The following is a 23,923-nucleotide window of genomic DNA, read 5'->3' on the forward strand; positions in this document are numbered from 1 at the left end:
TCAGGTGTTAGAACTTCCCAATATACTAGACTCAAACTGTACTACTTAATCTCTCCAGTTGTAGAAAGCTTTACTGCTGCTCCTGCGCGCTCAATTGTGTCTATGTGGTTCCTAGCCCTATCTGGTTTTCCACGCTAAGAATTTTCTGCTGTTCTCCCTATAGTCAAAGTGTTGCAGCTTGCTAACTTTCCACTTATTCAGCCATTTTTTATTTATATGTGCCTTAAATTCATTTCGAGCCTGATCTAACTCTCAGTTTAAATGTATCTGAATCACCAGTAGAGGAATTAGCGTTTTCTTGTAATTCTCTTGATTTTGCAGCCACTTTCTGCAACAGCTCCTGTTTCTGTATATGTGCCTTCCAATGTCTTATTGCCACAGCTTTAGTTAGGTTCCATTGTACAGGTCTTCTTAAGCAAGGAGACATTCCCGCACAATGATATATCATCAAAGTCCCCCTTTACAAAAACTAACTAGTTGTGCTGGCTGGTTTGTGTTTCAAAGAATCATAGAATGAAACGAAATGTATACAAAGGCAGAGGAGATAACATAAATCACTTAGGTATAGTAAAGATTAACATTTTTAAATCTAGTGATATATAATTTAATATCACTCCAATGTTAATACTTTAAACGAACAGGAATGAAAACTCAAAGAGCATAGAATTGTAAACTCTTCTAAATGCATAACTTTAGAAGTGCTTTTATGTGACGTACTGCAATTTAAATATCCCTGGATGGCCAGTGATACAATAAATATATAAATAAATCAATTGACTAAACACAAGATGCATGCAGTCTACCTGTCGACAAATATTTCTTTCTGCCGCCACAATTTATATTAGTTTCAATTTTTATATAGTTCCCAGCCTACCTCAATATAGTCATCTGTAAACTCCTTGCCGTATTCCCGACTAGCTCCAAAATCCAGTAGCGTAACCTACATAAGAGGGAAATATGCACATAGAAACACTTTAGCCTTTTATGTGATCTTGAATTGTTTTGCTGGCAGACGTGATTCTCAGATTAGTGCCAGATAAAGCAGGGAAAGCTGAAGTACACTGCATTTCTGCTGCTTGAGCAGAGTGCTGGCACTTCCAGTCTCTACCACATAACTCTTCCTCACTCTCCCACTATACACTCCTCTATAAACACTTACATGGAGTGGTTCTCAGTGAATGACAGCAAAAACAAGACAGGCACAAGATGGAACCACAGGATGAAGAGATGAGCAGGTGCCTATATATACATGAGGCTGGATGCTCATGGCAATACCCGAAAGAATGGGCGAAATCTACACCAAGAGAATTTTACTTAAAGTTAAACTTCTATAAACTCTTTGCATGTATGTAAATACAAACAAACCTACCTTATGCGTTTCTGAGTCGTAAAAGAAATTGGACCAGTTTGGATCTGTCTGCATGAAGCGGAACTCAAAGACTTCTTGTAAGCAGAGCCGCAGGATGTTTTGACAGATCTGCAAGGAAACCAGTGGAGAATCAGGGCAAGGCACGGCGATGTACATGGTAGTTTGAAAGGTGCACTGGGTGCACATCTGTGGCACGGGTAATTAAAGGCATCTAGGGAACAAAAAAATGAGGTGGAACAGTCAGAGAAAATGCAAGCTCTCAACCCATCATTTAGGGAGGGGACTCTTACATTCAGATGCTAGATTGTAAGGGGCACAGACATGTTGGCATTTATTAAGTCGAATAACGAACTGACTGAAAGATTTCCTCACACCAATCTGACTGGCAGAAGGAAACTTCTTCACCATGACCTCTCACTTTCTGACCTCTTGGGTAAAACTGTCAAAGCACATGACTGTGATGGTCGTTACATGATCAACATCTGTGCCACCCAATACACATTAGATGTTCACAACAGAAACAAAAACCCTGAAGGGAAAGGCTGTTTGGAGTCACTGGTGCACCACTGTGGTCTTCAAGGCCATCTTTATGGCCTTCATTGTTATGATTGGAGATCTAAATTTGCCATAAGCTCAGAACTTGTTTGGCATGCAGTTCAAATCTAAGTTTGATAATGTTGCTGGTTTAACTCCAACAATTTGTAAATAACAGTAGTACACAAACATGCATTTAACTAATTCCACTCACTTTTCCATTACTTTTTGACTTAAAATGAAGTCTTATAAGAGGTCCAAATATTTTTGAATGAAAGTTTCATTATTAAAAAGTAATTCTGATACAGGTTTCTCTCTTTACATTCTGTCACTGACTGTGAAGCAAAAGACAGATAACTAAGTATGTATATTTATGCTAAGGTTTGTCCCACTAGCTATTAGTAGATTATTCCACTACAATGGTGTGATTAGTGCTTTTTAGGTCTCGCCTACTGATCAATTCGGCTGTCTGTTGTCAAAAGCCCTACTTGTACAATACCAATACTTGCAGTGGGCTTTGGGATAGCCAATTGCTCATGGTTGGTTTTATTTCTTGTCTATCTCATTTGCCTGCTTGTTATTCAATGACTTTTCTTCCCCTTTTTTGTGTTTGTCTCTCTGCTGGAGCATAGCTGTTTTACAATGTTTTTGATTGCATACATTGTATCCTTCCAGGTTACATTTAGGGAACTACTTTATTTTGTTTTTCTTTCATACTCCTTGGGATTGAATGTGTTTTCCTGCTTTTATCACATCCCATAGCTAGTCATGAACAAAGTGATGGTTCCCACTCAGGCTTTATATTTTCATCTCTTTGTCCTTTTAGACTCTACTTCATTCCTGGCCTTGTTCAGTCTTTTCCATTTCTTTCATAGAAAGTGTAACGTTTTAGATGTGTAGAAATATTAGAAATGTCTGCACTGTATGCACCTGCTCTCCAAGATGGTTTATACATTCTTAATATATCACTAGAATAATTGTGGCAACACATTTGACACCCCAATTATTTGTCCTATTGTTGATTTAGTGTCTACTTCCATCATTGCTTTCAAAATAGAAGATAAGACAATCAGATCAGATACCCACCCAGGTAATGCACTACAGGTCAGAAAGGCACTTCACACCAGGCCTATTGAGGCACGAGCCAAGCCAAATTGCTGAATCAACCTGAAACGGATGAGACAGTGGGAAGAAGTGACTTCAGTAGGCTGTTCCAGCATTGAACAAGTTGCAATAGGCAACAGCTAACTTACTATTCCATAATGAAAACACAAGTATGTGGTGCGAGTCAGCTCTGAAACAGGCTTGCTTTCATTCTCAAATAATACAACAATTCGAAACAAGGGGAAAAAAGAAAATTGTAAGTTATGTTTTGCAGAATGGACTCAGGCAGACGTTTATAAGAAGTAACTGGCCAGGCTCAGTCTTGCAGAAAGAGAGCATAGTTCTCATAGATGAATGAATCAGGCTTACTATTAATATCTAGGCCCTGAACACTAGAAATTGCATTTATATACTATTCATTTCCGCAGACTTGCTATTTGGTTATGCGGCAAATAACCAGACTGTTATTTAAAAAAAACAGTGCTCCATTTATCAACCTCAGAAAGCTGAAAGACTCAGGAAGAGATTGTAGGGTCATTAGCAGACTGGCATGTAGGACACTATCAAGCAGCCACTAAATGATTTGCCTATCGTCCTAAACAAGGCATTACCACAACAGTAAAGATGGGCAAAAAGATGTTTCTTTCAAAGAATTATATACACTTTAACAGCTAACTTTTTGGTATAGAAAACACTTCAGTCTTGAAATTATGGGTGTAAATGAAGGATAAAAGCTAAGTTACCTTTCTGGTGACGGCTGCTCATAATCCATTGCCTTTTCAATGAGCAACCTAATGACAACCAGAATATTGGTCATGAAGCTGCTAATTCAGGTTTACTAAGCACAGGTACTGCACACTTTGGCACTGTTTGGGACATTATGACACCCCGTTTCCTACACGTATGTGTACACTCACTATTTTCCTTCTTGAACAAAGAAGTCTATAAGTGTGTGTGTTTTGAGCAATAGCTAATGAGTAATGAAGAATGAAGGGTTGTTAAAGAGAAAAAAACTACAAACTGAGAATAACAGAGCCTCCATCTAGATGAGTGCAGGAGAAATGTAGGTGCTAGTATCTGAATATCTGCAAATTGTAGGGTAGATTCCAAAACATTCTGGCTAAACCTAGAATCATTTCCAGTAGCCATATATCTCTTGGTGAGGCCACCCAGGAGCTACTAGGATTACGAAACATCCTAGACTACCCTGATCTTATGGCCGACTTTCTTGTCAGAGAAAGTGGAGAAAAGGCATTTATGAATGGCTCAGTACAGGCCAACATCAGGCTGTCACCTAGAGATCAGGGCTGGCTTTAAATCCTGGATTTAAGATGAGGCAGAAACATCTATGGTACGTTGGCCATATACATTGACGATGGCCTAGAGCACTTTGTGGAGAAATATGTCAGGAGTGGAGACACCTCCTCAAAATGTTAGCTGTTGTGATGTCGATCCTCATAATGCGGAAGGTTCCTCATAGTGCAGAAAAACAATAGTAACGTGCCCACTCCGTAGACCTTTTGACAGGGAATAGAGCCACAAATCTTTATGGGCCTTGCTTCATTGACTATAGGAGTACTATGGATCATTACCATTCTGGATATCACCTGGGGGGAAAAAGGCCTGCAATTAAGAGAGACTGATATTTTGCTACAATAATTTATGTGGAAGGATGAATGAGAATTATTACACATGGTACTAACTGAGTTCCCTTCATGGAGTCCCACATCCACATCGGGATATGTAAATTGTGAAAACGAATTGTAGAAGATGCAGCTATGGAAGGACTAGGATAGCTGTGGACAGGTCAACAAGCAGATGTTCCCAGTGAATCAGGGAAAGTTGCATTACATAAAAGATGAAAGGGACAAATATATTTCACTGAGTTTTCTGCTTCTGACCAGGAGATGCTTATATAGACTAAGCCACGATTCCTTTCAGATGTTATCAGTAAGCAAAGACAAAGATGGCCTTAATATTATACAAAATCAATGACACAATAAAAGAGATGGTACTACTGTGAATCGGTATACCGCCAACATAGATAAGGCAGGGTTTTTGGATAAGGTTTCCAACTTAATAGTGCCCTACATGCCACAATCTGGATCATCACCATGAATGAAACCTTATTCGGTTATAAGGATCATAAAAATAAAAGAGCTAGCTAAATAGGATGAAACGCATTGGTTACTTGTTGAAGGAATGTTTTGTGATTAAAATATGAATAAGGAAATTTAGAATTTTTAATAAAAGAATGGGGTTCCTTAAAGAATTTCTTATCCTTACGATTTGGAATCTGTCCCAACATGGAAATGGACATTTGAGAGGGAGGAATTGTCCCATAGGTATACATGCTTTGGACGTTTGAATTTAGTTAGTTGCTTGTACTAATTGGTGCTTGGGTACTTATTCGTTTTTAAGCTTGAAAATTACCTTTATGCCTGAACTGTTATATGTTCTCCAGACTCTTCCACTAACCCTCCCCCGCTTTGTAAGCATATCCGTGCAAAAATGTTGGCTTTTGTATGGGGAGACAAGTCCTCAAGAGTGGCAAGAGCAACACTGCGCAAACCTGCCACGGAGGGTGGTTTAGGCTTTCAACGTCTATTCTAGCAGTGCAACTCTGTCCCTCCCTGGTCTAGATCCATGACCCTAATGGGAAATCCTGGGTTCAAGTGGAGCAGGTTGGCTTCCAATGTCATTTAAGGCACAATCTCTCCGCTTCTGCCTTTGACATTACTACTACTGAACTACTGGAGAGAGGTATGGCAGCGTAGGGCATTCCAGACTCACCCCCTTGACACACAATACTGGCTTCACTCCGAGCATGACCCACCCTAATTCTTTCTTCTGAGTTCAGGGGCATTCGCCCACTTTGGGCAACATTTTTTGATTATGGCGATTTGGGGGATGACTTGATTACCAAATCTGTCCCAACCCAACAAGACAGTTTCAAACTGAGTCAGACTTTGTCTTGCCAGTGCGACACCACACCCATAGAGTCCCTTTATTTAAATAACATGCGACGTAAGGGCATCTCGTGGCTCTACTGATATGTCCTGCAGTTAACTCCCTCTAAAAACATGCCTACGTATTATTGTGGGAAAAGGAATTGGCAGCAGAAATATCTGACGACAATTGGGTGGTCATTTGGCAAAGAGCAGCTCAATCCTCGATTTGCATCCACTATAAAGAGAATGCATATAAAATACTGACTTGTTGGTATCTAACACCTGTTAGGTTGGTGGTTCAGACTGTGCTGGAAGGGACGTGGATAGAGGGGCACCTTTCTACATACCTGGTGGTCATGCCCAGTGATTCAGACATTTTATGGAGAGATCCAGAACACAGTGCAGATTATAGCCATGTTCATCTCCCACATGAACCACAAACTGTCCTTTTGGGCGATCCATGGGCCAATAGAATTTTCTCTCAGGCCCGCCTACTCTCCCATCGACTCCTGGTGGCGCGACTATGTGTGGCATAGCTGTGAAAACAGCCACTCCCTCCCTCTTTAAAAGTGGTAGTGAAGGTCTGGTCCATCTATGTCATGGAAAAATTGACTGCTCTCATCTGAGATAGGATGGCCAATTTTTATACTATTTGGTGCTCCTTCACTACCCACAATAAGCGATTAAAAAGGGCGGGAGGACTCCATATGAAGTTGTCTGAAACACTATGCGCCTCTGACATCCGAATTATGTCTTCTTCTGAACCGGATGATGGATGTGCTGAAATGTGATCATTATATTAATAACTGGGGTGTGAGTTGCCTAGTGTATTGTTTACTCACTATATATAAGTGCATGTGTTCTTCCCGTAATATACGAGTAAACATTATTATTTATGGTGAACCTGTATAATGTGTCATGTTTACCCATTTTCATTTGTAAATACAAAATACAATTGTTAAAAAAAAAAAAAGCTGGGATAGTCTTCTGGAAGGTTGGCAGAGTACCCATCGCAATAATGGTGGTATCACTAAGCATTCTATATGACTTTGCTGAGCTATGAGCGGTGGTACCCAGCAAGACGTTTTGAGAAATAGTCTACTTACAGATGTAATCTGGTGTACGGGAAGACAGTGGCACTACTGAAACATCAACTCCAAAAAAAGAGGAGCGGGATTGGCCCGATTTTGAGACTTATTCCCCTGCCGCACAGCTCTAACGGGCAACTTGATGGGTGGTAGAACAGACTAACACAGCTTGTGCATGACCCAACGACGAAAGGACTGAAATACTAAGGATCTTTAAACATGATTACTCACTGCTGGGTAGTGACCTCACAGTAAACAAGAACATCAGTCCTCTGCTCATCAAATATGGCTTTATGGTATTTCAATGCATTATCACATAAAGGTCACTGAAAAAGATTAAATGGCTGGATGGAATAGGGGAATACAAGGATAGGTAATTTGGCATGATTCATATGCAGCACCTCCTGAAAGGTGTTGATATCATCCACTGGTAAGACCCGTGGTTGTGGAGAATCCAAGAGTTGGTTAGTATCTGCCTGTGCTGGAAGAAGAAGAGGTGGAAGAGTAGGTCAAATGATATCTTGACCTTGTTTGTGATCTGGACGCATGGTGATGATGTGAGCATCTAGATGATGGCCTAAATGAAGAACACCTAGACATGTGGCGATGCCAGGAGTGGCAAATGATGTTGAGATATGGATTGTGATCTTTGCAGAGAAGGCAGAGGTCTCTTCCACAGGCTTTGGTGTTGGAGGAGGCACTGGAGAAGGTGCCGGTGTAGGTGGTGGAGGAGGAGTTGAAGGCGGAGGAGTAGGAGAGTCTGGCAGTAGTATAGAAGATGACAGAGAATTCACCCTGGAGTAACCAGAGTCTGGGGATGATGGTATGCGTCTCTGCTTTGATTTTTTTTTCTTCTTTTCAGCAGACTTAGACGGCCTAGACCGCTACACACTGTTAGACTTTGACCTTTTCCTATGTCTTGATGTCGACTTTCCTCTATTTCTCAATGTTGAGACACTCCTCAATGGTATAGTCACATTCACTGTCGACTTTCACTGTCCCACTTCTAGACGTTGACCTTTGTCTCCTTTTCGACTTCGACCAGGCCATCGACAGTGAACAAGTTGGTATGGTATCTTGTCTCAACGCTGACCTGAACGCCTTTTTGGGCTGTACTTCTTTTTGGATTTCCCATGCCTGGAGTCATCAGAGGAAGGTTGCAGACCCCTGGTAGAGGACTGACCATCTCCTCGCTCTCTTGATGTCCTACCTTCAAAATGCGCCACCTGCATCGCTCCTCTGTGCCATGGAGGCCAATCTTCTCCCTTCCCCCAAGGGTATGCCTGGAAAGCTTCCTGCAGTGTCGACATATGTCAGGAACATGGCTCTCGGGAAGGCAGGTGATGCAGACTTCATAAGGGTCTGACTTGTCCTCCTTTTTTCACAGGCACGGCACCTGTCAAGCAAAGATGGCACTTTATTTGACTAAGGGAAACAAAATGGCAGAAAAAGGCAGAAAATCAAAGGGAAAGATAAAATTCGTTGAGCGAATCAATTGTCAGAAAATATTATGTGAGATTTTTGAAGAAAAAAGCCAAAAAGCCTGAACTCAGTGCTCCAACATCCTGTCACCAGGAGCTGGAAAAAATAAATGAAGCAACTGCTACCTGCTGGACATGATGGGATACTGGTGGGTCTCTGGGCCCTTAAAGGTGCAGATGCTGTTTTTATATTCACTTAATCGCAGCCTATAGGGCTACACTGTCCTCTTTTCCTTCATCTTTCTCATTTTAAAATATGGTTTGTGAAAGATTTAAGCATTCTACCAAAGTATTTGGTTTTAAATATACATATATACATGGATATTATTTTTCTTTTTTAAAAGCAGCCTGAAGTTAAAACCTTCCTTACAGGCTGCACAATGTTCCTGTCTTAAGTGTTTCTATAGGTCTTCCTGAAGAAAGGCGAACATCTAAACTGAAGAAGATATATTGTAAAGAAGTGCTACGGGATCCCCGCACATGGGCGTCACTACTCAGTGCTTATGACCATCAATGGAGATCCCCTGAGAGAGAATGTAAAAATAAAAGGGTGCCACAGCAGCCCGTGACACCAGCCCCGGGACAGAAGTGCAGTAGACAACTCTTGGCTGTGCACATCTGATCAGGCAAAATGCCTTCACTCACAGTGCAGACAGCCAAAGGATGAAGTGGGCACATCCACTAGCCCACGCTGTATGTTTTGGTGGGCAGAAGCAACATTTTAATAACAGGTGAATAAACCAATGAATGACTAGTAAGACCGAAAGCCCCTGTGATTTTCTAGACATATAGGAATTGTTATTCTGAATCTTTTAGAAAATATGTAGTGAGCGAAACTAAAGCAGTCTTTTGACCAGAAGAAATAATACAGTTAATAGAAATAATGATAAGGAATATGGACTGACATTCCACTGTGTAAAAAGTGAAAGCTGGGGAATAATACGCCATACATGGGATTAGTTTTATGTTATTTGGCCCAAAATTCTCAGCAGACTAGCAAAACACTATATGGTGCACTGAAGGATAACAAAACCTTAGCAGTTGTGAAGTACATCTCTTTGAAGGAATGCAATGCCCATTTTTGAATCTAGGATGGGTCTTCTAAAAGTCACCCTTTGTGTATGGGCACAAGTAACTTTTTCTAGTTGGTGAAAGCCCATGTACTATGTGCAAACAAGAATCAAATAAACACTATATAAGCTGCAGCAAAAATCTGCCAACAAATGATGAACTGGAAATAAGCTAATGGATTTTGGTACCAGAAGTACTGGCAGCGCTTCATATTAAGGGGCGATGTGGAGGCATACTCAAGGATCAATAGTTGGTTAATGTGACAACTTAATGAGGCATGAGTGATTTCTTACAGAAACTAATAGAGATACAATAGAGAAACATTAGTGCTTAATAGGAAAGCTTCAACAATGTCATGGATTCATGGATCCTCCAGAAGGGCAACTAGACTTCATGGATTCCAGACTGGAGTTCACAGATAGAACATCCAACTTTACTTGACAGTCTAACAAATAAAGAATGGCTTTTCTGCGTATTCAAAAAGCTTCTTGGAGCCCTTTGGGAATTTTATGGGGTGGGATTTTTAGTAAAGGTCAAGCAAAGTCAAAGAAACCATCCCTGAAATGACACCATCTTTCTAGAGTCTTCTTCACTATTTGCCTTACTCCAAGCCTCATCATCGGTAAGACCCCAGCCTTCTCAGAAAAAGGGTGATCAGGGATGGCTGCACAGGGAGGAAAATAACCCCTGCTAGGCCTCTTTTAGGTTTCACCCAATGTGTACTCCCTCAGGGCAACAACAGTGACCACACGATCCATTCTTTGTATCCCTTTATGTCCCTTGCCAACATTCCCTGACCTAATCAGATTTCCTTAATTACACTACTTGAAAATCTCCTGAACATCCTCACTGCATTAAGAGATGACACCATAACAGCCACACTGGCACTCACACTAACTGCTGCACATTTTGCAAATAAGCTATTGTGGATAATATCTGTTAAGTTTCATGGAATGATTCTGGTCTCACTTTTAAGTTCTTTATAATATCGATAAAACGACTCTTGGAAAGAACACACAGCACCTGACAAAAAAATTGCATAAACTATTAGGCCCCATAACACCTGTCACCATCTACCTGTGTATGAAAGGAACTGACCTCGTTGCGGACTTCCTGATCCAGATCCTCACAATGGTCAAGTGGCACGCCACTCACTAACTCCATGGTAAGGACCCTCTTCCTGGTTAGTTCATCAATCACTTGTGGTACACGGAAGAAGGGGTCATCTTGCAGCAGCTGCCTTCACATGAACATGGGCAGAAGAAGGGGGCAACAAGAGGATTAGAGCACCCATAGAATACGGACTACATGAAGCAGCACAAAGTAAATGAAAGGCATATCAGTCACTAGAAAACACTGACACTATAAATTCCCCCTCCAGCGATAATATGCATTCAGCAAGCATTTACTACTGCACCAAAATGTCTTCAAGTGCAACACAAGAATGCCACAATTTCATTAACATTAGATCAGTGCACATCACATAAAATAATGATGTAATCCACAAGTTTCCATTTTTCCATATTTATGTGTTATCAGAGGTGGCAGACTGCTTTAAATAAAACATACTTGAGAGCACTATTTATATCTTATGCACATTTGAATCCATACCTAAACCTATTGGCACACCGGGCTTCTCTGTTATAATCACATTCCCAATCCAGCTCCTTTCTCAGCACTTCGATACTGTTCTCGGCGAAGAGTCCTACAGGTAAAGAGGCAGAAAGCAAATAAAGATTTAAACACCATTACAAATTAAACAAGCGCTATGGTGTATGATCCATGAAAGACATTTTTCTTGAAAGGTTTATTCTGTATACTATTGTATTTCACAAAACATCATAGTGGTGTTGAAAATGCATTGTTCCTTATAAACCCCTCAAACAACTGCAATTTATACTGCAAACACTAAGTTAAAAAAGGTGTGCTTTCTAAATTTAAGTAAATGATTAGATTGTGTCCTAACCCAAATTTCCTCTTAGGTGACACTAGATGCACAAGTGGTGAATGAGTGAAAATGTGTAATCTAAAAGCTACAAGGAAAATAATTAGAGGAAACTTAGGGAATAATAGAAAACAAAAGCATTTTGCCAAGCAAAACCCAAGTAACTACACTTGCATATTGAAGACATTATAAAATCCACGAAATAATAAACAACTCATTAAACATTTCACTGAAGAATTCTATGACAACTGTGACACAAAAGTCAGCAAACCTTCCATTAGGTTTGTGTTATATTTATGTTTGAAGAGCAAACCACTACCCTGGAGAATCTTTTATGCTAGTTCTCTGCATAAGGAAGAAAAACAGAGGGGTGTAATAAAGTGATCATGGGAGCAAATTAACATGCACAGCAAGAAGCAAAAGCAACCGTTTTCCGGGAGTGCTTCAAATGCGATAATCTAGGGAAAACTGTTATAGAGTTGAAGGAGAAAACATGATGTAACATGTTCAATTGCACTCAACTTAATACCATATGCTCACAGGGTGCCATTTATTCACAGTCATGGTCTTTCTAGCATCAGCATACACAGATCATACCCCCAGCATTTCCTTCGCTCTCCCTCTGCCACCACATCTCCTCTTTCTTCCTCCTAAATCATGCTCTTCCTTGCAAACTCTAGCTGGGGTGTGGCAACATTGTTGTGGCTATGTTTAGCAACATTATTTGCAAGTTTTCAACCCATTTTCTACAAATTGACTTTAGAAGGTAAGCTGTGTTCGACATGCAGCTCGGCTGGCACTAATTGACCATCTATCTTCCGAGAGGACTGCCATTTACACCGCAAGCTGACCTCCTGGTACTGTCTTCATGTATGGGGCTGGGACTAATCCCTTAGATCGGGCTAGGCAGAAGGGTACACCCGCTATGCTATCTGCATTGACTTGGAGTTAGGTAGGAACCTCTAGAACACATTTACCATGGTTGGATTATTTGTCTTTACCATGTTTATCATGTTGGTTACTTTGCTTTGTTTCATCTGCCTTATTATCATAGTTCATTCATTTTATGTCAAATTACATTTGTTTCAATAAATATATTGAAAACTCAGTTTGTATATCTTCTGTGATTTTGCCTGGGCATGCATGAGTAATATGACTAAAGGGTGATATCCGTTTCCCTGACTTTTCTGAGGAGTCAGTTTATCATGTTTAGGTTGCAGTAATCACCTCCCACCCCGGTAGGTTCAGGGGAGGCACTGTGAGTTAGCCAGGAGTTGGGCTGACAGTTTCTGAATGTGTGGATGGACTTAGTCTCCCACACTCTGGAGTTCTGCTATCCTAAATACACAGTACTATTATGTTAGTAGGAACCACATAACATGGCACTGCCAACGTATTAAGGTGAAGTTCTTATGTAACAAGTCTCCATAGTAGTTTCTCTTGTGTGCCCAAGGTGCCCTATTCAATTTAAAACTGAGACATCCGTGGTGTTAGAGATAATATCTTCCTCTGCAGTATAGGAAGCACCTCTACTGATCTATACGTTGTTCAAGCATGAACCTCTAAAAGGATACCCCACTTTAGTATTTTCTTCCCTGAATGCCAGTCACCAAAATGTTGAATCCAGTTAATATTCTTGCCAACTGTAGACATGCTGTCACAACATCTACTCCAAAATGGGCTATCTGATAGGGTTGGAGTTGTTACACTCGTGGCAGAGGCACACACTGATTACAAAACTGAAGTATTTTACTCATGTGTCACCTTTCCTGCAATCGATGCCAGCACAAATTGAGAGGGACATAACGCGCACAATTATAGTAATACTCTAGGAAAGACTAACACTATGGCTGAAAAAGGTTTGTCACTGGAATTTGTTAGAACCCTCCCACAAAGGGAAGATGTGATTTTACCATCTTTCTCAGTCCTCGTTCCTGAGCAAGTAAAACAAGCATATGCTGAAGAATGGGCTTTTGCACAAGCCCCTGTGCTATATCTCAACCATGTGGGCTGAGATAAGGACTTGCCTTATCATGTACTACTCATTTGGTCTACCTCCAGATGCAACCACTATAGCCAATAAAACATGAAGCAAATGCTCCAGTGAGAGAGATTCTCTCACAACTAGAGCTACAGGGAGTAGCTGAACCTCGCATATCTCCTATGAACAACCCCTTGTTCCAAGTAGCCAGGCCGGATCACTCCTTTGGAATAGTCTTTTATTATAGACATTTAAATAGCCACACACGCACACTTGCAATACAAAACACACAGTACAGCATTAATGAATATTGTCCATAAAAATATAAAATAACCCTTGATAATCCCAACAGGTTTTTCTATCAAAACATAGTACCTGAAAGCAGGGATCTAGACACTTTTCTGCAGCTGGCTCCCAGCGCCGTTTATGCCAGCTCCTCCAGGGGTATAAGATAGTCCTGGGGTGTTCCCCGACCATGTAACATCAATATTGAATACTGAATCTTCAAGAGCTTCTTGATGCAAAAGCGACTAACGACTACTTAGAAGTCAAAACCCCAGATAAGCGAGTCATTGAGGAAAGACCACTGGCTCAGGAAAAATGCATTATTGTCACTCCTGTTCCAATCTTGGAGGCTGTCACAAAGGTCAGCATTCCAACTGCAAAAGCCTTCTATCCAGATGGATACAATGGACCACTTCCTTGACTGCCACTGATGTAGATTATGTGTTTGACCCTAAATTACAAACTCAAAAATTTCTCCAGTATTAACTGGAATACCCCATCCCACTAATATTTTGCCTCTTGATCAGTATAAATACATTATATATACAGACAGTACAGCTCACCCTGCCATAGGCACCAAACATCAATACTCCGCAGCTTTCGCAACTGTTTACGGAGTAATAAGGGATGGAGTGTTCCACCTTCAGTAAGCTTTCACCGAGTCCCTTTGGAATTGCACTGCAGAAGGGGCTAAACACTTTGATCCTGGCATTGGAGCATATGGATCTTAAATTCTCCACCCTTATAGCGTGTGATTTGTATTACTGTGACCAGTCTTTCAATGACAACCTGCATTACTGGCGCCTAAATGGGTTCAGAGTCTCTAAAGGAAATACTATTAAGCATAAAGTGCTTTGGGGAAAAGTGGCAGAACTTAAAGATAGTCTGCCACGGGCTCATTTGATACATACATTGAATCACCAATGTGCTGGATACACGTTGGAGGGAATTCACTGTTTGGCAAAGAGAAGCCAAGCCTGCAGTCATTACTACTACTGTAGCTGCGATTACTCGTTCCCATACGAGGGTGGATGAAGAAATACTGGCTGCAGTGAACGCTTTGGCTGACAGCACCCCTTTACCCAAAGCATACCCAGCAAAATATTCCTACCACTTAAGAGCCCAAAACATTCCTTATGTAACCACTCCAGGGGCAGGTGATCCCCAACCAAGACAGCAGGCTAAAATACAATAAAGCAGCACATGAGGGGGTAGCATCTGCTCATGTTAGAGTGTCAGCTAAAGTTTCTTTACTATAAAAATGCTACTGGGGGCATAGTCTGTACAAAAGGCAAGGCAATATGTCCTTATTTGTGACATTTGCCAATAAATTAAAGGTTTCACCATCAAACCCCCATCGCAGACACCTCTCTGAGTTTTTACCACTAGACTACTGTTGCCCCCTGAATATGGATACTGCATTCAAACACAACCTACCTGCTGTAGAATCTTGCTCCAGATTTCTCTTGGTGTGGCCACAGGGATCGGCTGACTTCTTTATTGGGACTTATGAAGTTGCTGCATTCCACTCAGACCAGGTCCCTTTCTTTGCCTCTAAAGCATTTAGAGATGCCATGGGAACCCTGGGTGTGGCTGTGCATTATTCTCCATATCATCTTGAGGGAAATTTGATAGTGGAGAGGAAGAACTAAGACTTAATGCAATTCTTAACAGCTAGAGCATTAGGCTTATGTCGCAGCTGGATCCACCACCTTTATGCAGTCCAGAGACCATTAAATATTTTGCCTATAAGATCTTTGTGTGGCCGTACTTCATATGAAGTCCAGTTTGGCATTCAGATGTGTGTCTCAGATCTTGACGGTCCTGGCACAATGGTGGCATAAACACCTTTTGACAAATGAAAGTCTCACTGTCTTACAGGAACTCCAAGTCTTCAGAGCCGAGCATTCCACATTGCTGTGTAGCCATTTTAGTTATAGCTTCATACATGTTATTTCAGCAAACTAGGCCTGCCGCTGTGCACTTTAACCTAGAAATATTTTATTCAGCTTCGTTTTATTATTTTAACAATAGCCACATTTGCGGTCTTGTTTTATTTTCTCTATCTACCTGTTCTTTGTCTAGGCCAGCACTGTGTTCATAAACAATACATTTCTTTCACTCTGCTTTTCTCAAAGCTGCAGTAAGATAGGTTGCCGGCAAAAGTGGTAAGCTTTGTCTTTAATGTTCACAGAAACATACACACTTTTACGGGGGATCCTTTCTTGGAACATCAGCTGTTTTATTATAAAAACATTACTTTGACCCATGTACGTTAGAGGGTGATTCCAGCAAGATGACCACGACTGTAAGCTGATTGTTTTGCTGCAGCTGCTTATGTAGACTACAGGCCTCTTACTCAGGTAGGAGGGATGATGTCTTCCCAGGGGAACCTGAAGGGCAGAATTAGAGCTTAACATGCTGTGCTCTAGTACAGCCTAGGAAGGAGCTATTTTTAACGATCTCAGTGACAATAGGATAGCGTTATTACTTTGGCACAGTTTTAATCCTGTCATGCTTTATCGTCCTAGTTATTGCATTACATGCTTTATTACATAAGATGCAGTTACTTCAAAAAAACCTTACTGAACTATATTCTGCCTCTGATTGTCCTTGCATATGTGGGGCTAATGTAACTGAGAGAAACGGATGAGATCTGAGTGACCACGATTTCCCTGAGGAGTCAATTGTGTCATGCGCTCGGTTCCCCAATCATCCCTGCTCTTTGGTGGAGATGAGGCACTGCTTATTAGCCGGAACAAAACCCGGATTAGGCCGACAGGTGTCACCTGTAGTGGGTTCAGACTCAGTCCCCCCACAGTGCAGGTGATTCTGTTGCCCCAAATCCAGTAGTCTCATTAGGATAATGTGAGCCTACGCAACAACATCTTATGCTGACACTATAGGAGTGGTAGACCAACCGGCACCTACATGCTGGATTCCAGAAATTGGGGATCTGGTTCAACAAAAGATTGTGGTGAAGAAAGGATTTGGCCCATTCTTGGAATGCTAGTCCTTGGAGCCAGTCCTTTGAATTCAAGGGTATCAGAACTGTGATCTTACCACTGCTTCCTGATTGTAAAGACAAACGCTTTGTCTCCATTGATCAAGTCAAATTGCATCATGTGGTCAATCCTACACAGTAGGCTTCAATGTCTCCTAGGTAGTTCCCTATACCCTCTCACCACCCTACAAGAAATACTTGTTAGAGTGTTGAACATCACCACCATTGATTCCTTTAGGTTGGGGAGGACGGAGAATTAACTTCTGTTGATTCCAGTTACCGCTACAAACACAAGAAGGGCACCAGATGTAAGTCTACATTTCTTTACAACTTCTCAAACCAAAAGAGTTGTTTATGACGAACCACCTTTAGAGGCATCTATCTGTTCTCTTTCCCCTGCTGAGGCTCCTGTTTTGACACAGATGGCTTCTAGATGTTTTGTCGGCAATGATGATTTTTCTTCAGACTCTACTGACACTTCTCTTCACGGTATACATAAGCTTTTTCACTGGCTTAAACGCACTAATCTGAGCCATCCATGTTCCTATTTGTGGATTATACTCACCTTGTTTTCTCCCTTCCTGTGGACTGGATTCAAAACTGTTTCTTCTTGCTTACAAATGGGTATCATCTTCCTGATAGCTCAGCTGTTCCACTGGTAGATGAGGTATTGAAGTGTCACGTGTCTTCTCACAAAGTGCGTAGAGACCTGTCCCTTGTAAACATTTCTGCTATTCCAGTTCCTGATGAGATTGTTTGGGATAAGGTTCCATATTACATTTTTAGTCCTAAAGACACTATTCAAATTCCATGTTTTTAAGGTTGCGACTGACAATCTGATCTCTCCAGGTGTTGTGTCTGATGACTGGGATGTTAAAACAGTTTTTCAATGATTTCTGAGCTTGAATATTATATTGTAGTTTAAAGTGAAGATATGTTATGAATTCAGCCAATTATGGTGAAATATTCTGTTACCATCACTATGCACACCATTACCTACATAGAGCTAGTACTCTACATAAAATGTTTAATTACATACAGTGGGAACATTGCCCGACTCGACCAATAGGAAGTTCCAAAACATATTTAGACAAATGCACGTATTTTTCTGGGCATGATACTTCAGATCTGGTATCCTATTATTTTAAATTACCGTCAACAAAAGGAAGGAAAAATATGCTGACCGCAACTAAATTAATTTACTCAAATTAATTTGTTTCCCAATTAGCCACTTAAGGCTATGGATATTGGAAAGATACAATTGATTTAAAATCAGTTTGGGGAACAAAGGATTGGCAAATGCAGGGCACCGATGCCTTATTTCAAGCATGTCTGATGCCATTAGAGATGATTTTTGTGAATGACAGCAGATAACTTGTCTAGGTCTAGCAAAATTAAAGAAATGAATGTGGCAAGTATCCCTTTAATTGCACGACTTGACATTTGACAAAGCTTGGTAAATTATAAAGAAGATCAGCTCAATGCTATGTTTCAGAGAGGTACATTTAATTTGACACTGCGGGAGAGGTTATTGTGACCAGTGGAAAGATATGGTTGTCATGCACATTTTATAACCTCCTGACAGAGTTTTAATGCAAGCAGACCTGACCTTTGTTGTATTCAGACACAGCACAGAAGGGTTGCCCCTACTTAAAGAGTAGGCAAGTTATGTCAGCAACGGTTACAATATTCAACTTTGCCTGCTGTAAAACAGCACCTCTCTCTACTCTCTGATGATATGGATTTGCAAGACTTCTTGGTAGGTCCTAGATCACCATGCTCCAAAAGATTCCTGTATGCCATTTACAACTACATTTGGAGCTTTTTGAACTGAAAGCTGCTGCTCATTTAAGGCAAATCGATCAGGCTAATTTGGAAAAAGCATTGGCTATTGAGAACTGAATGAATACACTGTCCATTTGCATTTACACACTCAACAATACTGTGTCTTCTGCAATTGACATCATACAAAATGACAAGTCTTTTTTTTTACCGTATGGACAGAGTCAACTTAGATTTATGATGCAGTTACGTTGGACACTGCAAGTTTTTAAATCAAACCTCATGCTTTGGAAGCACTTGACCTCAAGAGTTGTTGCCTTTTAATCTAGCACACAAACAATAGACAATGGCAAAGAAGGATGCAACATACACAATGCTTAATAAAGAAAAGTTGCCTTTCACAGTGGTCGAATCACCGTCAGTAGTAGGGCTAATACGTGGAGTTCGCTCTCTGCCAATTTCCACGTTTCAGTTCACATCATTTTTGAAATATTTTCCAGTAGACAGATTTAAAGCTCTAGGATAGAGTTATAGACAAGAGATGTGGGAATTACTTTTCGATTACAAAAGTATGAGCGGGGAAAAGGTGTTCCTCAGTGGAAACGATTGTGAAACTTCTGTAACACATCTGTGGCAACTATGGTATGCTACTTGAAGGGAGATCCTGTCTCCTTGATTAGCTCAGTGTTTTAGTTACATTTGATCGAGTTACTTGATGCTGAATGATCAAGGTTGTTGTGAGATGAGGGCAGGTGTCTATTATGTGGTTTCTGTTTCTCAAATAGTGACCTGCTGTAGTAGCATACTTTTTCCCTTCACGCATGAGATTACGGTAGCAAGTTTGTGGCTTTTCATTCCTACTTTTAATGTTAACTTTGACAAGCTGAGCAGACTGAAAGCACTAGTTTTTCAGATACATGTTGCGGTTAAGTTTGCTTTTGAAGCCTTCAATTGGGAGTTGCAAGGTCACCCTCTGAAATACATTCACTTTTAAACACAGTTTCAAGGCACTTCAGTGAATTTGTGAGTCGCATCTTTAATGTTTCCAACACTGTGACAGCTATGCACTTTTTTAAAGCAATTGGGTTTTGTCAGCACCTTCCAGGCTGATTTTTTGTGAGTTTCCATCTTTTTTTAAACTTCTTGTTTTCGAGTGTATCTGAGGCCTACCGTTTGCATTGTCCTTAATTGGTGATATTTTGTTACTTCTCTCTCTGCCCTGCAATGAATATCCCATTTCAAATCCAAACTGTGATGAAACTACAGCACGCCCACCTGTTTCGGGAACGCATGGTACAGTACTTTGGCGTGGCCATTGTTGGAGGAACTAAGTCACAGCCGGTCTCTGACTTTCCAGCCAGAATGATTCTACTGCGTGCAGCCTGTGATCCGCTTTCTTTGGTGCCATTTCGAGTGATCACTGGATGTGCATCTTGAAATACAATTGGTACTATTTACGGACATGAATCTGCTAATATTCCCGTTGAGTGCTCATTTACAGTGTTGTCCTTCGAGACCAGATGCCTTTTATGAGCCAACTTACATACATATGGATGTTACGGCTTCAGGATTCTTTTTTTCCTGGTTCATGGACTGCAGGCATTGCACAGGATGCCACTTCCTCCATGGAGGCTGAGGATCTTGATCAAGTCTGTTCCTTTCACTTACTCACAGAGGCTATGGCGGTTCTGTCTGAGATCCATTCTGGATTCCATTACCACGGACATCATGGATGCCTCCAATGGCCCTTAAATGTGGCTTTTGTTTTAAAAGCAAATTGGCATGTTTTACTGGCTCATTTTTAATGGCTTGTTTGCTCTGCTTGTTAGCGAGAACATTTTAATTCTTTTGCTTTTCATATAGTATAGTTTATATAATATAGTTTGTATAATCTGTCTTTTTCCTGGCAATTGGAGGGTGTTTTGAGGACTTTTTGGACCTAAGTTGGTTCCCCCTGTTTTTAGCTTCATTTTAGATTTCATATTCTATGCGCTTTTGTTCAGCTGCTTTTAGCATTGACATTTTACACCCATTTTTCGCATGATATTCTTCTAAAAATATGCTGTAGAAGTTGCTTGTTTAGTTAGCTTTTGGTATCTAGACACAGCATTGCATCACAGATGTGCTTCCTACACAGTAGGGCATTATAATATATACAGTGCACTGACCCTGAAGGGTCGGAGGGCATTCCAGTCACTACTGCCCTGGGACAAATGCTGTGTTTGACATGCAGCTCTCCTGGTGCTCTTCTACCAGCTTTTGAGAGGATTGCCATCTACACCGCAGGCCGATTCCGGACACTGTTGTCAGGTTTGGGGCTGGGGCTAATCCCTTAGATCAGGCCATGCAGAAGGGTTTAGGTAGGAACCTCTGGAACACATTTACCATGGTTGGATTATTTATCATCTTTACCATGCTTATCATGCTGATTACTTTGCTTTGTTTTATCTGCCTAGTTATTGCAATTCATTTGATTTATGCCAGATTACCATTGTTTCAATAAGTATATTGAAAACTCAGTTCATAAATCTATTGTGTTTTCACCTAGGCATGCATGAATAATACAACAAAAGGGTGAGATATGTTTCCATGACTTCCCTGGGGAGTCATAGTGTCATGTTTAGATTGCCGTGATCACGTTCTACACTGGTTTGTTCAGGGGTTCCGGTGAAGCACTGTGAGCTATCCAGGAATAGGGCTGACAGTTTGACAGTGTGGACGGACTTAGTATCCCACACTCTGAAATTCTGCCATCCTAGATACGCAGTCCTATTATCGTAGTAGGAACCTTATAACAAAATCTAGACATATGGCCTCATTACAAGTGCCTCTGTAGTCCAGCTGTTAACTCCAGCCACCTCTGCCCTCCTCGGAGTTACTGACATCAGGAGAACTAGGATCACCGGCGGTGGAGTTAAAGGGACCATCGAGTGAACAGAGAAGAAACAAGTTTGCTTTACTCAGTCTTCGACCCACTAACAAACAAACAATAAGTATTCTAGAATATTAATTTGTTTGATGACAAATGCTTGGGTTTTGAGAAATATTATGACATCATTCATCAAAAGGCTCGGGGGGTTATAATTGCAACCTATGGGATCTTCTAAGAAATAAGTAATTACCAGGGAAATTGGAACTGCTGTGCTAGATTTCCTGGTAATTTTTCATTTTCTCCTTGTTTTCCTCACAAAGATTTTTACCTGCTATCAGCACCATACACCCTGTGATTTTTACGATCCCGTAACAGGAGCTAAAGGCCCTCTCGGAAACGACAACACACTAATAATGAGGCACACATAAGTCGATTCACTGATCACTTGTCTCACATCTGTGAAGCATCATGCTACTCTGCAGATTTGTGAATGAAGACAGACACCAAGCAGGACCTTTTAAAATGGAGCAGCATGTTGTATGGGGACCACACATCATAATTCTCCATGCTCTTTACATAAGTAATTAGTTCGCCCTTGTCTGCTAACCACACAAGCTGTTTTCCCATCATTCACTTTGGTATTGTGAACTCATCGTAAAGAATAGGAATACAAAGGTATTTTCAGTGCTGTGCTCAAATAGTAAGAGCTACATAATAAATAGGCGGTGCACTGATACTTAAGGAATATGGTAATAGCACCTGAAGGCTGCCTGGATAGACAGGAGTCCAAAGCGAACCTTGTCTAATCTGTGTTTCCACCCCCCTGTGTTTTGCCAAGTCTTTGAATGTACAGGGCAAGGGACCTGGCCAAACTGCCCAACAATTGCTGAAATGAGCAAGCCTTTACCCTGGAGTTTGGGCCTTTGTACAATATAGGTTACACAACCCCAAATGCCTTGGTAAATCAGGGCGAGTGCGAGGTTTTAAGCACCAATCAAATTAAAGACAGTAATTTCAGAAGAACATTATAGAGCTGTAAAAGAGCTAGCATCTCACCTTCCGGGAGCACAACACTCATTTTAAGGATGGACAGCAGGTTTTCAATGTCACTCTTGATGCTGTCAGCTATACCAGGGTACTGAGAAAGAGGAAATATGAATCAAAAATCAAAAATCTACAAAGAAATTATAGTCAGCCACTGTAACTAAGAATAACCACAATGATAAAGTAATACATGAATTAATCTTGCCCGCTGGCAGTTGCGCAGGCTGTATAATACACCATACATTTTTCCACACACTATGCCATTCTAGACAAAGGCCAGCCATATGCAAATAAGGCTTTGTCCTCCTGCTCCAAAAGGAAAAGCCCAGCCGAAGTGCCAAGCAGAAGCAACCTCAGACCAGTTTCAACCTACTTAGGCCTCGTCAGTGAGGAGTGGAGTCCTGAGGCCCAGCGAGTAAAGGACCCACATTTTGCCACAACTGTCACATGGCAGGCAGGAATACTTAAATCAATCTAATCTAATCCATGCAACTGCTTGGGGGTGCATTACTGTTCATAAAGAAAACTGCTTTAACATGAAACAATCAGGAGAGAGACTGGAAGCACTGGTAAGTCAGGTTTGCAGAAACCAATCTTTTCCACTGCAAGGCTGCGGGAAAAAGTTACTTATTTGTAACAACAGTTCCCTAGCAAGGCTACTGCTATTAAAAGAATAAACAAGGAGGAGCTTGGCCAATGTGGGATCGTGGACACTTTTAAATACAGAGAGAACAACGGTCTAAATAAAGTTAAAAAAATGTCTAGGCAAAGCTGACATTTGCTTTCCACTTTTTTATCACAAATGTATATAAACAGGAAAACCACATTATAACATTCAGAAAGTGCTTTAAAGCATAGATAACAGCATTGCTGCACTAAAGCTTTCTATAGTTTTCCTTTTCTAGGGAGTGAAAAAATTAAAGAAGGACACTCCCATAAACATAAAGGGTCTTATTCACAAAGGGCCTCTGCACTCGTGACGAAGGTCCTGCAGTCGTGGGGTAGCCTCCGCATTCATGGCAGAGGTCCTGCAGTTGTGGGGTAGTCTCTGCACTTGTGATGGAATCTTTGCAATGAGAATATTCACTGCAGAGATTCCATCATGAAAAGAGTAGGGAGACTCACCCACCGCTGCGGGGCCTCCACCACTAATGCATAGGGCCCTTTGTGAACCTGGCCTGCAGCCTCCCACAAAGGATAAGAAAAGGAATCTTTTGTTAAGCCTGTCCATAAACCACCATAACCCCAGTCAGCAACACCATAAACATTAGTCCTCCAACCCAAATCCACATTCTGACAGTGACAAAAGACATACAAGATTTGCATTTCCATTGCTATGCCTCCAATGAGGAGTGGGAAAATAGTTAATACACTCAATGAAAAAAAGATGTAATAACAAAATGGTGTTACCA

At 41.0% G+C, this 23,923-nt stretch overlaps 1 protein-coding gene across 3 annotated transcripts in view; it reads right to left on the reverse strand.

The window, feature by feature from the left end:
* Positions 1-23,923, reverse strand: part of COQ8B (coenzyme Q8B) — a 115,141-nt gene that overhangs the window by 7,917 nt on the left and 83,301 nt on the right. For all 3 annotated transcript variants that reach the window (XM_069208093.1, XM_069208095.1, XM_069208094.1), the window contains exons 9-13: positions 22,524-22,605; positions 11,210-11,303; positions 10,697-10,838; positions 1,370-1,477; positions 875-940 (exon numbers count right to left, since the gene is read on the reverse strand). In XM_069208093.1, the coding sequence (XP_069064194.1) occupies positions 875-940; positions 1,370-1,477; positions 10,697-10,838; positions 11,210-11,303; positions 22,524-22,605 (492 nt within the window). The remainder of the gene's footprint in view (positions 1-874; positions 941-1,369; positions 1,478-10,696; positions 10,839-11,209; positions 11,304-22,523; positions 22,606-23,923) is intronic.

Source organism: Pleurodeles waltl, chromosome 9 (assembly GCF_031143425.1).
Source record: "Pleurodeles waltl isolate 20211129_DDA chromosome 9, aPleWal1.hap1.20221129, whole genome shotgun sequence".
Taxonomy (NCBI): Eukaryota; Metazoa; Chordata; class Amphibia; order Caudata; family Salamandridae; genus Pleurodeles; species Pleurodeles waltl.